We start from the raw sequence: 14,567 nt of genomic DNA on the forward strand, positions 1-14,567 counted from the left end.
GGCTCCTGACTTGGGACAGGCGCAAAAATGCGGCGGGGTTAAACATGTTTGTGAGATCTCAACCCTCCCCCTATACCTCTAACCAATGTAGTAAAGTAAACGCATAACAATACGCACATTAAAATTCAGTTCAAGAGAAATCCGAGTCTGATGTCAGAAGATGTAACCAAAGAAAATAAACAAAATGACAATAATACATAAATAACAACAGACTACTGGCAGTTAACTGACATGCCAGCTCCAGACTTCAACTAAACTGACTGAAAGATTATGATTTCATCATATGAACATCAGGCACAATCCTTCCCGTTAGGGGTTTAGTATCATACCATCATAACATATATGAGTAGAACATAACCCGTGTCATGCCAACAACTGTTTTTAGAATAAATGTGTTTAGTTCCGATGCAAAGACCTTATCAATGACTCAATATTAACGCCAAAATATGCAATCTTTAATGACTTGACAACAGTATCGTAATTATATCCCTTCTTAATAAGTCTATTCAAAGGTTTTGTAAGTTTCTGAGGTGAATACTGACACCTTTGTGCTTTATAAAGAATATTACCATAAAAAATTGGATGTGAAATACCTGAACGTATTAAAAGTCTGCATGTTGAGCTATATTTACGAATAATGTCTTTATACCGATGATAAAATTTAGTAAATGTTTTGACTAGTTTGTGATATCGAAAACCCTGGTGTAATAATTTTTCAGTAATACATAAATTTCTCTCGTTAAAATCTAAAACATTGTTACATACACGAGCGAATCGTACAAGTTGAGATATATAAACACCGTAAGATGGTGACAAGGGAACGTCACCATCTTACGGTTATCGATGGTGATAAAATCATTTTTGTATATATTCTTTTTTTAAATCGAAACTAAAGCCAGATATATCAAACATTTGTTATTTTATTTATGTGTTCTCAGGACAAAACAATCAATTAAAACAAGCCTTGGAAGTAGAACAGGTAGAATGCGATAAAATGATTGCCCATTTTTACCCCCCCCCCCCCCCCCCAAAAAAAAGGTGCTGTTGCTGGATGGAAAAGGAGGGTCAGATATGCAAATTAAAATCATTTTTTTATCTTTTTATCTTGTACGTTTTTTTCAGTTGAATATATACCTGTTTGCACCTACAGAAATCGGTTTTGTTAAATGGCTTTAAATTTCAAAAATTTAAATATCTCGTAGCTTCATACTACCAATTGAGTGATAATTATAAAAGTATATAAGATGCAAAAAAAACCTAAATTATACACCTACATTTAACTTTTAAAAGCCATAACAGTTGAAAATCAAAGTACTGATGTACTGAACATCGGATGACAGCTGTCCAATAGAAATAATGATAAAGACTTGTCTCAGAAAAAAATCACATCTCTTTAAATTGATAATAAATTGCTGACAGGGAATTCAACCTCAACGTAATGACTATTATATTGTAGTGATACAACTCAGTATACTCTGGTTTACTGTTATTTATTATATTCATACTTGTTTATTACAGCTACATGTATCTATAATGTTCATGTATTTGTATATCAATCTCATCTACTATATAAATAATAATGCAGTACAAGTGCATATTGGACACTCTACTGAAATAATTCGATTTATCTAATAGAATGGATTTGAGTAGGCATTCGTATTTTCCCGCAAAATATTTTTAATCACCCATGCAGAGTTATCGTTCCTTGAGATTGCAAACGTTTTTGAGATATTCTTCCCCATGCTTGTGCATAGATATCAATTGGTTTTTTTCTTATATGTATATAGATATAACAAAACATTTTAATGTTATTAATAATTATCTCATTAATAAAGTATGCGATGAGTATTAATTAAAGAAATGGATTTATAACAAGCGATAAGGAATGTTGATGATATCTCTGTATTCATCATGTTCATAGATCGGTTAAAAAGCCAAAACGAAAGTTACTTAATGGAAATCTAGGCGATATCAATACACCGGAATGCCCTCACTGTCACCCGCTGTTACAATACAAATCTACACATTTCACAAAACTGATTTGAAATAACTGGTTATCAGCCCGTTTCGCTATAAGCTCACCTGTGGCGAGGGGCGGTGTGAGCTACATGTATTGACTTGGCGTCCGTTATAACAAACAAAAAATGTCTATCTACCTTGCACTTTTCAGCAAATTCAGATCAGATAACGAAACTTGGTACAGCAAGTTTTATAACCAATATGAAATTTTGACCAACACAGTTTCCATTTAGTACAAATATTTGTGTTACAACAAATAATTAAAAATGCAAAAGTACCAGTTTCAACCTCTTCAGTTTGTTTCATCATATATGAGACTACTATAACACAGTGTAATATAGTAGTCTCAGTGTTATAGTTGTGTGAGTGATAAGGTAGTGATAAATGTCGTATGCTACGGTTAAATACGAAACTAGGTTAAAATAACGTATCTAACTATAAGGAGACTCACATTATCCGATAAATTGATAGTGATCAATCTCTGTGTTATAGTAGTCTCGGTTTATATATGTATATGAATATAATTATGAAAGACAGCATGGTCACCAGTATGTGAAGTCCCTAGCTGTCATCTGAAAATAATACTAAGCATAGCTCTAGAAATCGACAGATAATCATGACATTTAAACAAAAATCTCTCTTGTTTTCGAAGTTTTTGTAGTTTTGTTTTGCTTAAACTAACTGACACACACATAAGTATAGTATTGTTTTTTTTTTAACTTGTGTTCAATATATACATGGGTAACACCGGTTACTAGGATAATAATCCTGTCAATTTGTCACGTATGAATTTGATAAAATAAATCAGAAAAAAAGATGGAAATATGAAAATTTACGTGCGATGAGTGCAACAGCATACCGACAATTAACATGGCTCACCAGGGTTGAAGCTTAAAAGTAAATCAAAGTCCATAAAATTTGTATTTAAATATAAAAAAGAAAATGTGCTTATGATTGCCAATGAGATACATGTAACTCTCCGCACGAGACCAAAATGACACAGAAATTAACAATTACATTTATAGGTCACCTTTGTTCTGTTTGTTCTTACAAAGTTATTGCGATTTTGTTGAAATTTAACAATTTACGACATTAAGAAGCTGTTTAGAGTTTAATGCAAAGACTTTTTAAGGTTTTTCGCCAGAACATACTATATTTTTTTTCTTATCCTAGTTTAACTTCCATGCAATCTCTACCCCTTCATGATCATTAACTGTAAAACACTTCTCGGTATCTTCTCTATTACGGTGTCTGATTTATACATAGGTATGAAATAACTGTTGTGAGCACAAGATTCACTGCACACTTTCAAACATTAAAACATGATCTTTATGATCGGTACGATTAAGATTTTTATCTAAGATAACTTGGTTTATCTACCGGTATTAGTTGAAAATGCGGCTTTGAGCTAGTTTTCACAGTAGCTGCGAGTATGCGTTGTTCAATAATTTGTGTCTTAATGTTATTGTTTTATGTGATAAATTGTTGTGTTGTTACACCACTTAACCAATGAATGAGGAAAGGAAGAGGGGTTGGTTTGATGGAGTTGCGAGCGGTGTGTGGAACGCATATTTAACTGAATAAACCAGTCAAACCTTAATGTCAATAAAAGACCCCATCTTATAAATGTCGCTTTACTTTCAGCACCTTTTAAAACTGTTTAAATTAACATATTATGTAAAGAATCATCAATTCAAAGACGTTTAATATCTTGAATAAAACTATTCTAATTAGATACATTTTCATCTGCTTTAAGGTAAGAAAATATGTTTACGATTTTCGGGATAACGCAAAATCACCAAAATACGTTGTAAATTATACAAATTGAATACTTATATAACGAAGATGATGTGGTATGTTTGTCCATGGACAAATATCTATAAGAAACCAATGGAGGTATTGTTAAGAACCATACTCATCGTACGACCTTCAACAATAACCTATAAAATCAAAATGTAAAAGGTTTTGCATGAAAATGGACCGGGCATAAATAAAAAACAATGGACTTTCTGCGCGTTTGAATCATGTGTCTTTAGCAGCTTAAAACAGATTTCTTTGTGAACAATTTGCTGCTGACTATAAGAATTTTGGGGTATTTTTTTTTTTGGGGGGGGGGGTGATAAGGAGGTCACAGTGAAAGCTTTTAGCTTAGAATAGTTTTCCGTTAGATTTAAAAGTTGTATTTTAAAAGAAAAAAAATAACTTATCTATATATAGCTATTAAGCATAACTTGCTGTATCTGTAAGTTTTTTTTTCACCAAGCAGAAGCTAGCGAACAATAGCTAGCGAACAATAAGCCAGCGAACAATAAGGCGATATATCGAGAAACCAAAAAAGTAAATAAGACAGCAACGGCCGTTAAATCAAAAAAATATTCAAAAAGGCAGAAAAATCAGTCCAGATATTGCAATTTCAACTCAATCTTGAAAAGGTTTTTATACCATTTATTGATTAAACAAGTCACATCTCTTTTAAGGCTAATATTTAGTACCACAATTAATCTGCATCTTTCAACAGATTATTTGTAGGTGTAGGGTCACCAATACACCCACTTCAATTTAGAACGTATGTGAAAGTAGTCCTACCCTGTAAAATATCGCACCTTTGTTTTAATAAACTAACATACACATTTGAAGAAAAGGGGGTTGCCCTATTCAAGGGCTCCTAGAGAAAAACAATGAGGGGTGTCACAGTGTATGATTATATAGGTCTTGTAGCGGAGAAACAGGCGCTTCTTTTGTGCATGGTATCGAAGGGCGCTATGTTCAAAAATCAGAAACTAGAGCTCAAAATTTGAAAAAGTGGTAAAAAGCAAGGGGGTCGACCTATTCCAGGGCTTCAAGAGAAAAAAATGAGGGGTGTCACGGGGTATGAGTATATAGGTCTTGTAGCGAAGAAACAGGCGCTTCTTTTGTGCATGGTATCAAAGGGCTCTATGTTCAAAAGTCTGAAACTAGATCCCAACGTTTGAAAAAAACGCTAAAAAATAGAGGGAGTCGGCCTATTCCAGGGCTCCAAGAGAAAAATAATGAGGGGTATCACGGCGTATGACTATAAAGGTCTTGTAGACGAGATACAGGCGCTTGTTTTGAGCAAGGTATCAAAGGGCGCTATATTCAAAAATCAGAAACTAGAGCTCAAAATTTGAAAACAATGGGTAAAAAACAAGAGGGTTGGCCTATTCCAGGGCTTCAAGAGAAAAAAATGAGGGGTGTCACGGGGTATGACTATATAAGTCTTGTAGAGGAGATACAGGCACTTCTTTTGCACAAGGTATCAAAGGGTGCTATGTTAAAAAATCTGAAACCAGATCCCGACGTTTGAAAAAAATGGTAAAAAATAGGGGGTCGGCCTATTTCAGGGCTTCAATAGAAAAAAAATGAGGGGTGTCACGAGATATGACTATATAGGTCTTGTAGAGGAGAACAGGTGCTTCGTTTGCGCAAGGTATCAAAGGGCGCTATGTTCAAAATTTTGAAACAAGAGCTCAAAATTTGAAAAAAATGGTAAAACACAAGGGGGTGTAAAAAATTTGAAGAAAAAAAATGGTAAAAAAATAGAGATGTCGCCCTATTCCAGGGCTCCTAGAGAAAAATAATGAGGGTTGTCACGGGGTATGACTATATAGGTCTTAAAGAGGAGAAACAGGCGCTTCTTTTGTGCAAGGTATCGAAGGACGCTATGTTAAAAAATCTGAAACTAGAGCCCAAAATTTGAAAAAAAATGGTAAAAAAATAGGGGGTTCGGCTTATTCCAGGGCTCCTAGGGAAAAATAATGAGGCTTGTCACCGGGTATGACTATATAACTCTTGTAGAGGAGATACAGGCGCTTCTTTTGTGCAAGGTATCAAAAGGCGCTATGTTCGAAAATTAGAAACTAGAGCTCAAAATTACAAAAAATGGTAAAAAACAAGGGGGTCGGCCTATTCCGGGCCTTCTAGATAAATTTAATGAGGGGTGTCACGGGGTATGAGTATATAGATCTTGTAACGGAGAAACAGGCGCTTCTTTTTCTGCAAGGTATCGAAGGGCACTATGTTCAAAAGTCTGAAACTAGATCCCAACGTTTGAAAAAAATGGTAAAAAATAGAGGGGTCGGCGTATTCCAGGGCGGCTCCAAGAGTAAAATAATGAGGGTTGTCACGGCGTATGACTATATAGGTCTTGTAGACGAGATACCGGCACTTCTTTTGCGCAAGGTATCAAAGAGCGCTATGTTAAAAATGCAGAAACTAGAGCTCAAAAATTGAAAAAAATTGTAAAAAAAAGGGGGTCGGCCTATTCCAGGGCTTCAAGAGAAAATATGAGGGGTGTCACGAGGTATGACTTTATAGGTCTTGTAGAGGAGATATGGGTGCTTCTTTTGCGTAAGGTATCAAAGGGCGCTATGTTAAAAAATCTGAAACTAGAGTCCAAAATTTGAAAAAAAATGGTAAAAATATAGAGGTGTCGCCCTATTCCAGGGCTCCTAGAGAAAAATAATGAGGGTTGTCACGGGGTATGACTATATAGGTCTTGTAGAGGAAAAACAAGCGCTTCTTTTGTGTAAGGTGTCGGAGGGCGCTATGTTCAAAAATCAGAAACTAGAGCCCAAAGTTTGAAAAAAATGGTATAAAAATAGGAGGGGTCGGTCTATTCCAGGGATCCTACAGAAACATAATGAGGGTTGTCACGGGGTATGACTATATAAGTCTTGTAGAGCAGATACAGGCGCTTCTTTTGCACAAGGTATCAAAGGGCGCAATGTTCAAAAATCTGAAACTAAAGCCCAAAATTTGAAAAAAATTGTAAAAAATAGGGGTGTCGCCCTATTCCAGGGCTCCTAAATAAAAAAAATGAGGGGTGTCACTGGGTATGACTATATAGGTCTTGTAGAGGAGATACATGCGCTTCTTTTGCGCAAGATATCAAAGGGCCCTATGTTCAAAAATCAGAAACTACAGGTCAAAATTTGAAAAAAAATGGTAAAAAACAAGGGGTTTGGCCTATTCCAGGGGTTCTAGAGAAAAATAATGAGGTTGTCACGGGGTATGACTGTAAAAATTTTGTAAAGGAGAAACAAGCGCTTCTTTTGTGCAAGGTGTCGAAGGGCGCTATGTTGAAACAACTGAAACTAGAGACCAAAGTTTGAAAAAAATGGTAAGAAAATAGGGGGGTCGGCTTATTCCAGGGCTCGTAGACAAAAATAATGAGGGTTGTCACGGTGTACGACTGTATCAGTCTAATAGAGGAGATACAGGCGCTTCTTTTGCGCAAGGTATTAAATGGCGCTGCTATGTTCAAAAATCTAAAAATATAGCCCAAAATTTGAAAAAAAATGGTACAAAAATAGGTGTATCGCCCTATTCCAGGGCTCCTAGAGAAAAGTAATTAGGGGTGTCACAGGGTTTGACTATATAGGTCTTGTAGAGGAGATACAGGCGCTTTTTTTTCGCAAGGTATCAAAGAGCGCTATGTTCAAATATCTGAAACTAGAGCCGAAAGTTTGAAAAAAATGGTAAAAAACAAGGGGGTCGGCCTATTCCAGGGCTCATAGAGAAAAATAATGAGGGTTGTCACGGGCTATGACTATATAAGTCTTGTAGAGATGATACAGGCGCTTTTTTTTGCGGAAGGTATCAAAAGGCGCTATGTTCAAAAATCAGAAACTAGAGCACAAAATTTGAAAAAATGGTAAAAAACAAGGGGATCGGCCTATTCCAGGGCATCTAGAGAAAAATAATGAGGGGTGTCACGGAGTATGAGTATATAGGTCTTGTAGACAAGATACATGCGATTCTTTTGCGCAAGCTATTAAAGGGCGCTATGTTAAATAATCAGAAACTAGAGCTCAAAATTTGAAAAAATGGTAAAAAACAAGGGGGTCGGCTTATTACAGGGCTTCAAGACAAAATAAATTAGGAGTGTCACGGGGTATGACTATATATGTCTTGTATAGGAGAAGCAGGCGCTTCTTTTGTGCAAGGTATCAAAGGGCGCTATGTTAAAAAATCTGAAACTAGAGTCCAAAATTTGAAAAAAAATGGCAAAAAAATAGGGGTGACTGCTCTACTCCAGGGCTCCTAGAGAAAAATAATGAGGAGTGTCACGGGGTATGACTATATAGGTCTTTTAGAAGAGCTACAGGTGCTTCTTTTGCACAAGGTATCGAAGGGCGCTATGTTCAAATATCTGAAACTAGAGCCCAAAGTTTGAAAAAAATGGTATAAAAATAGGGGGGTTGGCCTATTTCAGGGCTCCTAGAGAAACATAATGAGGGTTGTCACGGGGTAGGACTATATAGGTCTTTTAGAAGAGATACAGGCGCTTTTTTGCGCAAGGTATCAAAGGGCGCTATGTTAAAAAATCAGAAACTAGAGCTCAAAATTTAAAAAAAATGGTAAAAAAACAAGGGGGTCGGCCTATTCCAGGGCTTCCAGAGAAAAATAATGAGGGGTGTCATGGGGTATGAGTATAAAGGGTCTTGTAGCGGAGTAACAGGCTCTTCTTTTGTGCAAGGTATCGAAGGGAGCTATGTTCAAAAATCTGAAACTAGAGCCAAAAATTTGAAAAAAATGATAAAAACATAGGGGGTTCGGCCTATTACAGGGCTCCTAGAGAAAACAAAATTATGGTTGTCACGGGGTATGGCTGTTTAAGTCTTGTAGAGGAGATACAGGCGCTTCTTTTGCGCAAGGTATCAAAGGGCGCTATGTTCAAAAATCAGAAACTAGAGCTCAAAATTTGAAAAAAATGGTAAAAACAAAGAGGGTTCGGCCTATTACAGGGCTCCTAGAGAAAAATAATGAGGAGTGTCACGGGGTATGACTATATAGGTCCTGTAGAAGAGATACAGGCGTTTCTTTTGCGCAAGGTATCAAAGGGCGCTAAGTTCAAAAATCAGAAGCTAGAGCTCAAGTTTGAAAAAATTGTAAAAAACAAGGGGGTCGGCCTATTCCAGGGCTCATAGAGAAAAATAATGAGGGTTGTCACGGAGTATGACTATAGAAGTCTTGTAGCAGAGATAAAGGTGCTTCTTTTGCGCAAGGTATCAAAGGGCGCTATGTTCAAAAATCTGAAACTAAAGCTCAAAATTTGAAAAAATTGTAAAAAACAAGAGGGTCGGCCTATTCCAGGGCTCCTAGAGAAAAATAATGAGGGTTGTCACCGGGTATGACCATATAGGTCTTGTAGCAGAGAAACAGACGCTTCTTGTGCACAAGGTATCAAAGGGCGCTATGTTCAAAAATCAGAAACTAGAGCTCAAAATTTGAAAAAAATGGTAAAAACATAGGGGGTTCGGCCTATTCCAGGGCTCCTAGAGAAAAATAATGAGGGTTGTCACCGGGTATGACTATATAAGTCTTGTAGCGGAGATACAGGCGCTTCTTTTGCACAAGGTATCAAAGGGCGTTATGTTTTAAAATCTGTAACTAGAGCCCAAAGTTTGAAAAAAAATGGTAAAAAATAGGGGGGTCGGCCTATTCCAAGCTAGGCTGCTAGAGAATAATAATGAGGGATGTCACGAGGTATGACTATATAGGTCTTGTAGAGGATGAGCAGGCGCTTCTGTTGCGCAAGGTATCAAAGGGCGCTATTTTCAAAAATCAGAAACTAGAGTTCAAAATTTGAAAAAATGGTAAAAAACAAGGGGATCGGCCTATTCCAGGGCTTCTAGAGAAAAATAATGAGGGGTGTCATGGGGTATGACTATATAGGTTGTGTAGAGAAGAATCAGGCGCTTCTTTTGCGCAAGGTATCGAAGGGCGCTATGTTTTAAAATCTGTAACTAAAGCCTAAAATTTGAAAAAAATGGTAAAAAAGAGGTAGGGCTCCTAGAGAAAAATAATGAGGGGTGTCACGAGGTATGACTATATTGATCTTATAGAGGAGAACACGTTTGTGCAAGGTATCGAAGGGCGATATGTTCAAAATTTTGAAACTAGAGCTAAAAATTAAAAAAAAATGTCAAAACACAAGGGGGTCGGCGTTTTTCAGGGCTCATAGAGAAAAATAATGAGGGTTGTCACGGAGTATGACTATAGAAGTCTTGTAGCAGAGATACAGGCGCTTCTTTTGTGCAAGGTATCAAAGGGCGTTATGTTTAAAAATCTGAAACTAAAGCTCAAAATTTGAAAAATTGTAAAAAACAAGGGGGTTGGCCTATTCCAGGGCTTCTAGAGTAAAATAATGAGGAGTGTCACGAGGTATGAGTATGTAGGTCTTGTAGCGGAGAAACAGGCACTTCTTTTGACAAGGTATCGAAGGGCGCTATGTTCAAAAATATGAAACCAGATCCCGACGTTTGAAAAAAATGGTAAAAAATAGGGGGTCGGCCTATTTCAGGGCTTCAATAGAAAAAAAATGAGGGGTGTCACGAGGTATGACTATATAGGTCTTGTAGAGGAGAACAGGTGCTTCGTTTGCGCAAGGTATCAAAGGGCGCTATGTTCAAAATTTTGAAACAAGAGCTCAAAATTTGAAAAAAATGGTAAAACACAAGGGGGTCGGCCTATTTCAGGGCTTCAACAGAAAAAAAATGAGGGGTGTCACGGGGTATGACTATATATGTCTTGTAGAGGAGATACAGGCGCTTCTTTTGCGCAAGGTATTAAAGGGCGCTATGTTCAAAAATCTGAAACTGGAGTTCAAAATTTGAAAAAAAAGGGTAAAAAAATAGGGGTGTAGCCCTATTTCAGGGCTCCTAGAGAAAAATAATGAGGGGTGTCACGGGATATGACTATATAGGTCTTGTAGAGGAGATACATGCGCTTCTTTTGCGCGAGGTATCAAAGGGCGTTATGTTCAAAAATCTGTAACTAGATTCCAAAGTTTGAATAAAAAATGGTAAAACAATAGGGGTTTCGCCCTATTCAAGGGCCCCTAGAGAAAAATAATGAGGGGTGTCATGGGATATGACTACATAGGTCTTGTGGAGGAGATACAGGCGCTGCTTTTGCGCAAGGTATCAAAGGGCGCTATGTTCAAAAATCTGAAACTAGAGTAAAATATTTGAAGAAAAAAAATGGTAAAAAAAATAGGGGATTGGCCTATTCCAGGGCTTCTAGAGAATATAATGAGGGATGTCACGGGGTATGACTATATCGGTCTTGTAGAGGAGAAACAAGCGCTTCTTTTGTGCAAGGTATCGAATGGCGCTATGTTCAAAAATCTTAAACTAAAGCCCAATGTTTGAAAAAAATGGTAAAAATAATAACTGGGTCGGCATATTCCAGGGCTCCTAGAGAAAAATAATGAGGGTTATCACGGGTGACTATATAGGTCTTGAAGCGGAGATACAGACTCTTCTTTTGCGCAAGGTATCAAAGGGCGCTTTGATCAAAAATCAGAAACTAGAGCTTTTGAAAAAATGGTAAAAAACAAGGGGTCGGCCTATTCTAGGGCTTCTAGAGAAAAATACTGAGAGTTGTCACGGGGTATGACTATATAGGTCTAATAATGGAGATACAGACGCTTTTTTGCGCAAGGTATCAAAGGTCGCTATGTTCAAAAATCAGAATCTAGAGCCCAAAATTTGAAAAAGAAATGGTAAAAAAATAGGGGTGTAGCCCTATTCCAGGGCTCCTAGAGAAAAATAATGAGGGGTGTCACTGGATATGACTATATAGGTCTTGTAGAGGAGAAACAGGCGCTTCTTTTGTGGAAGGGATCGAAGGGCGCAGTCCTAACCTGTACAGCAAGTTAACTTGATAACCAGTCATTTGGACTGGTCAAAGTTAACCTGTGACCGGATTTAGGACTGCTCTGACCAGTCCTAGGACCAAAATTTACTTAACTTGAAAAGCGGACTTGGTCCTAGGTCTGTTTTTATGTCTGCCAAAAAGTTAACTTCTAAACAGGTCCGCTATTGATATAAGTTAACTTCAAACCAGTCCTGCCGTAAAGTTAACATAAGTTAACTTCGAAACCAGTCCTGCCATAAAGTTAACATAAGTTAACTTTTGCTTTGACAAATCCGATCGAAACCAGACCTGTTCCCAAGTTAACTTTTAAGTGGTCTGCTCAACACTAAGTTAACTTGTAACCAGGACCGCTCTACATCGATTGAAAAAAAAAATTCTTAATATATTTAATATTTCGTAGTATTAACATCGAAAATAAAGTAAAATTAATACTTCCGTTATATAAACAAGATTTAATACAAATATTAACACAGGTCTGATATTACAAATATTAACACAGGTCTGGAGCAGACCTGTCCTGGGGCAGACCTTGTTGTGTAAAGTAGATACAATGCGTTGTGTATAGATCGTGTTTATTCTAACGTCTAGCCATTGCTATATAAGTAACGTCATAATTACATAAGTGAAGTAGCAACGTTAACATGTAAATATTTGCGCTAAATTCCCGACATTCTCGGGGCCGGCAAAAGTTAAATATAAAATTATTAATCACTTTAAATGTCAATCGAATAGATATTACTGAAAACTAAATAATTAATTGTCTTTCTAAAACAAATTCAAATAATTCACTTATTAAATTTTCACTTTTAACGAAGTCTATCACTTTTTGGTAGTCCATTTCTTGATGTTCTCTCGAGCTCGGACAGATGCCTCTCGTTTTGGTAGAACTCTTGTCAATCTCTCTGTTGAATTTGAAGTATCATCATTTTTGTCATCTAAATTGTTAATGTTTGTTCGGATTTCGAGCGGGTACAGTTTTACTATAGGACGTGAAGTACGTCCTGCACTAGTTCGTATTATAGCTGCTCGTGTAAAACCATCGTTTCCTGTGATCAATTCATCAACAACGGCAATGTTCCATCGGTTTTTCGGTAATTTATTATCTTGGACTTGCACTACATCTCCAACTTGAATAGTTTGTAAATTGTTTCCTGTTTGGCAATGAAACTCTCTTAGCGTCGTTATATACTCGGATTTCCACCGGTTCCAAAAATGCTCCATTAAACTCAACTGTTTATTCAAATGTTTATGCAGTTCTTGTTTTCCACTATTCACGGCAATGTACTCAATATTCGGTTGTGGATACGGCGTTAAAGTTATTATTCTTCCGTACAGTAAGTGTGACGGAGTTAACGGCTCCTCGTCTTCAATATTCGGTGATACGTAGGTCAATGGTCTATCATTAATGATGGCTTCTATTTCTGTCAGAATTGTTTGAAGTGTATCCATGGTAACGTAAGATCTGCCTAATGTTTTCCTCAAACAAGTTTTTGTAATTCCTATAAAGCGTTCCCACCATCCACCATACCAGCTCTTTTCGGTATAAATCTCCAATTTGTTCCGTATGTTGATAACGTATCGTTTAGCGATGGTGATTCGGTTCTTCTGTTTTTACCAAGCTTACAACGGTTGATTTCTCCTTGCTGTCCTGTCCTTTTCCATCTGTAGCTTGTTCCCCGCAAATACTGGTGTGATGTTTCTTGTTGCATTTCTTACATCGGTTACGTGATTTACACTCGGAAACACCGTGGTTTCCTAGACAGTTGAAACATTTTTTCTTTTGCTTTACGATGTTCAGTCTTTCATTCACGTCAGAAATTGTCGTGCAATCTCCCGGAAAATGTACACCAGTGCAGTAGATGCATGGACGTTTTTTGGCATTGAAACGTGGATTGTTTGTATTGAAATTTCGCTGAGTTTTATTACGAGCTTCGGTCAGAAATGTTGCGGTAGTATGTAAACCTTCGCGGTCGGTAAATTGTCCCGCTTCAAGAACTCTCGCTTCTTGTGTGATGGCTTTTCTGAGGTTGTTTAGAGTTATATGATCGCTATCATATTCACGGGCAATATTTTTTCTCGTTTCTACTGGTAGTTTACTAATAATTATAGGTACTAGTAGCGCGCCATACATTTCTTGTGTTTGACCCAAACATTCAAGACCTCTTACGTACGTTTCTAGGTGGTCTCCATACCTTCTTAGGCTGTTTAAATCATTTGACGGTGAAGGAAGTTCCATTAAAGCTTTCATGTAGGCATGAATTATCTTGTGGGGCGATCCAAAACGCTCTTTGAGTAAATTGACGGCTGAAGTGTAATTGGCATTTGTCAGTGCGAAACCTTCAATAGTTTGGGCGGCATGGCCATGGAGTTGGGCCTTCAAGTAACTAAATTTCTGTATCTCGGTCAAAGTACTGTTGAAATGAATAGTTGACTCATAGGAATCCCAAAAGGTTTGCCATTGTAAAATTTCCCCATCAAAGTGCAGTAAATCTAGTTTTGGTAATCTGTGGTTTTGACTGCTATTTGATACCGAAGAAAATCCTTGGTTGTACAAGTTATTTGTAGACTGCAAGTCACGATGGGTATTTTGCATGGAGCGGAAGTTATCAAAATTGGTTGGCTGTACATTAATTTCAGTTTCATTGCTGCGTATAACATTGGCATTGGTAAGCGATGAATTTGTGGGGTAAGATGGAGTAAAACTGTTTGCATTTGGATCTAGAGACGTTGATGCGACATTTTGAGAAATAGAATCAGAATGCGTAACTTTTCTAATTTTCCGAATTTTGGACTCTTAATTAAACATATACTCATCAGACTCTTGAATTTCCTCTGCTACATCATCCTCCGATGTTAAATCCAGT

The 14,567-nt window shown here is 37.1% G+C and overlaps 2 protein-coding genes across 2 annotated transcripts; both read right to left on the reverse strand.

The window, feature by feature from the left end:
* Nucleotides 1–12,522: 12,522 nt before the first annotated feature.
* LOC139504096 (uncharacterized) lies at nt 12,523–13,152 on the reverse strand. Its single transcript, XM_071294156.1, has one exon. It carries the CDS (start codon nt 13,150–13,152, stop codon nt 12,523–12,525), a length of 630 nt encoding a protein of 209 aa, XP_071150257.1.
* Nucleotides 13,153–13,285: 133 nt separating this feature from the next.
* Nucleotides 13,286–14,296, reverse strand: LOC139504097 (uncharacterized). Its single transcript, XM_071294157.1, has one exon. It carries the CDS (start codon nt 14,294–14,296, stop codon nt 13,286–13,288), a length of 1,011 nt encoding a protein of 336 aa, XP_071150258.1.
* Between the last annotated feature and the right edge of the window lie 271 nt (nt 14,297–14,567).

This window comes from Mytilus edulis, chromosome 14, assembly GCF_963676685.1.
Source record: "Mytilus edulis chromosome 14, xbMytEdul2.2, whole genome shotgun sequence".
Lineage (NCBI taxonomy): Eukaryota > Metazoa > Mollusca > Bivalvia > Mytilida > Mytilidae > Mytilus > Mytilus edulis.

Excerpts from the sequence above, each read along its gene's own strand:
- LOC139504096 (XM_071294156.1), bottom strand. The coding sequence starts at position 13,152 with ATGGATACACTTCAAACAATTCTGACAGAAATAGAAGCCATCATTAAT.
- LOC139504097 (XM_071294157.1), bottom strand. The coding sequence starts at position 14,296 with ATGCAAAATACCCATCGTGACTTGCAGTCTACAAATAACTTGTACAAC.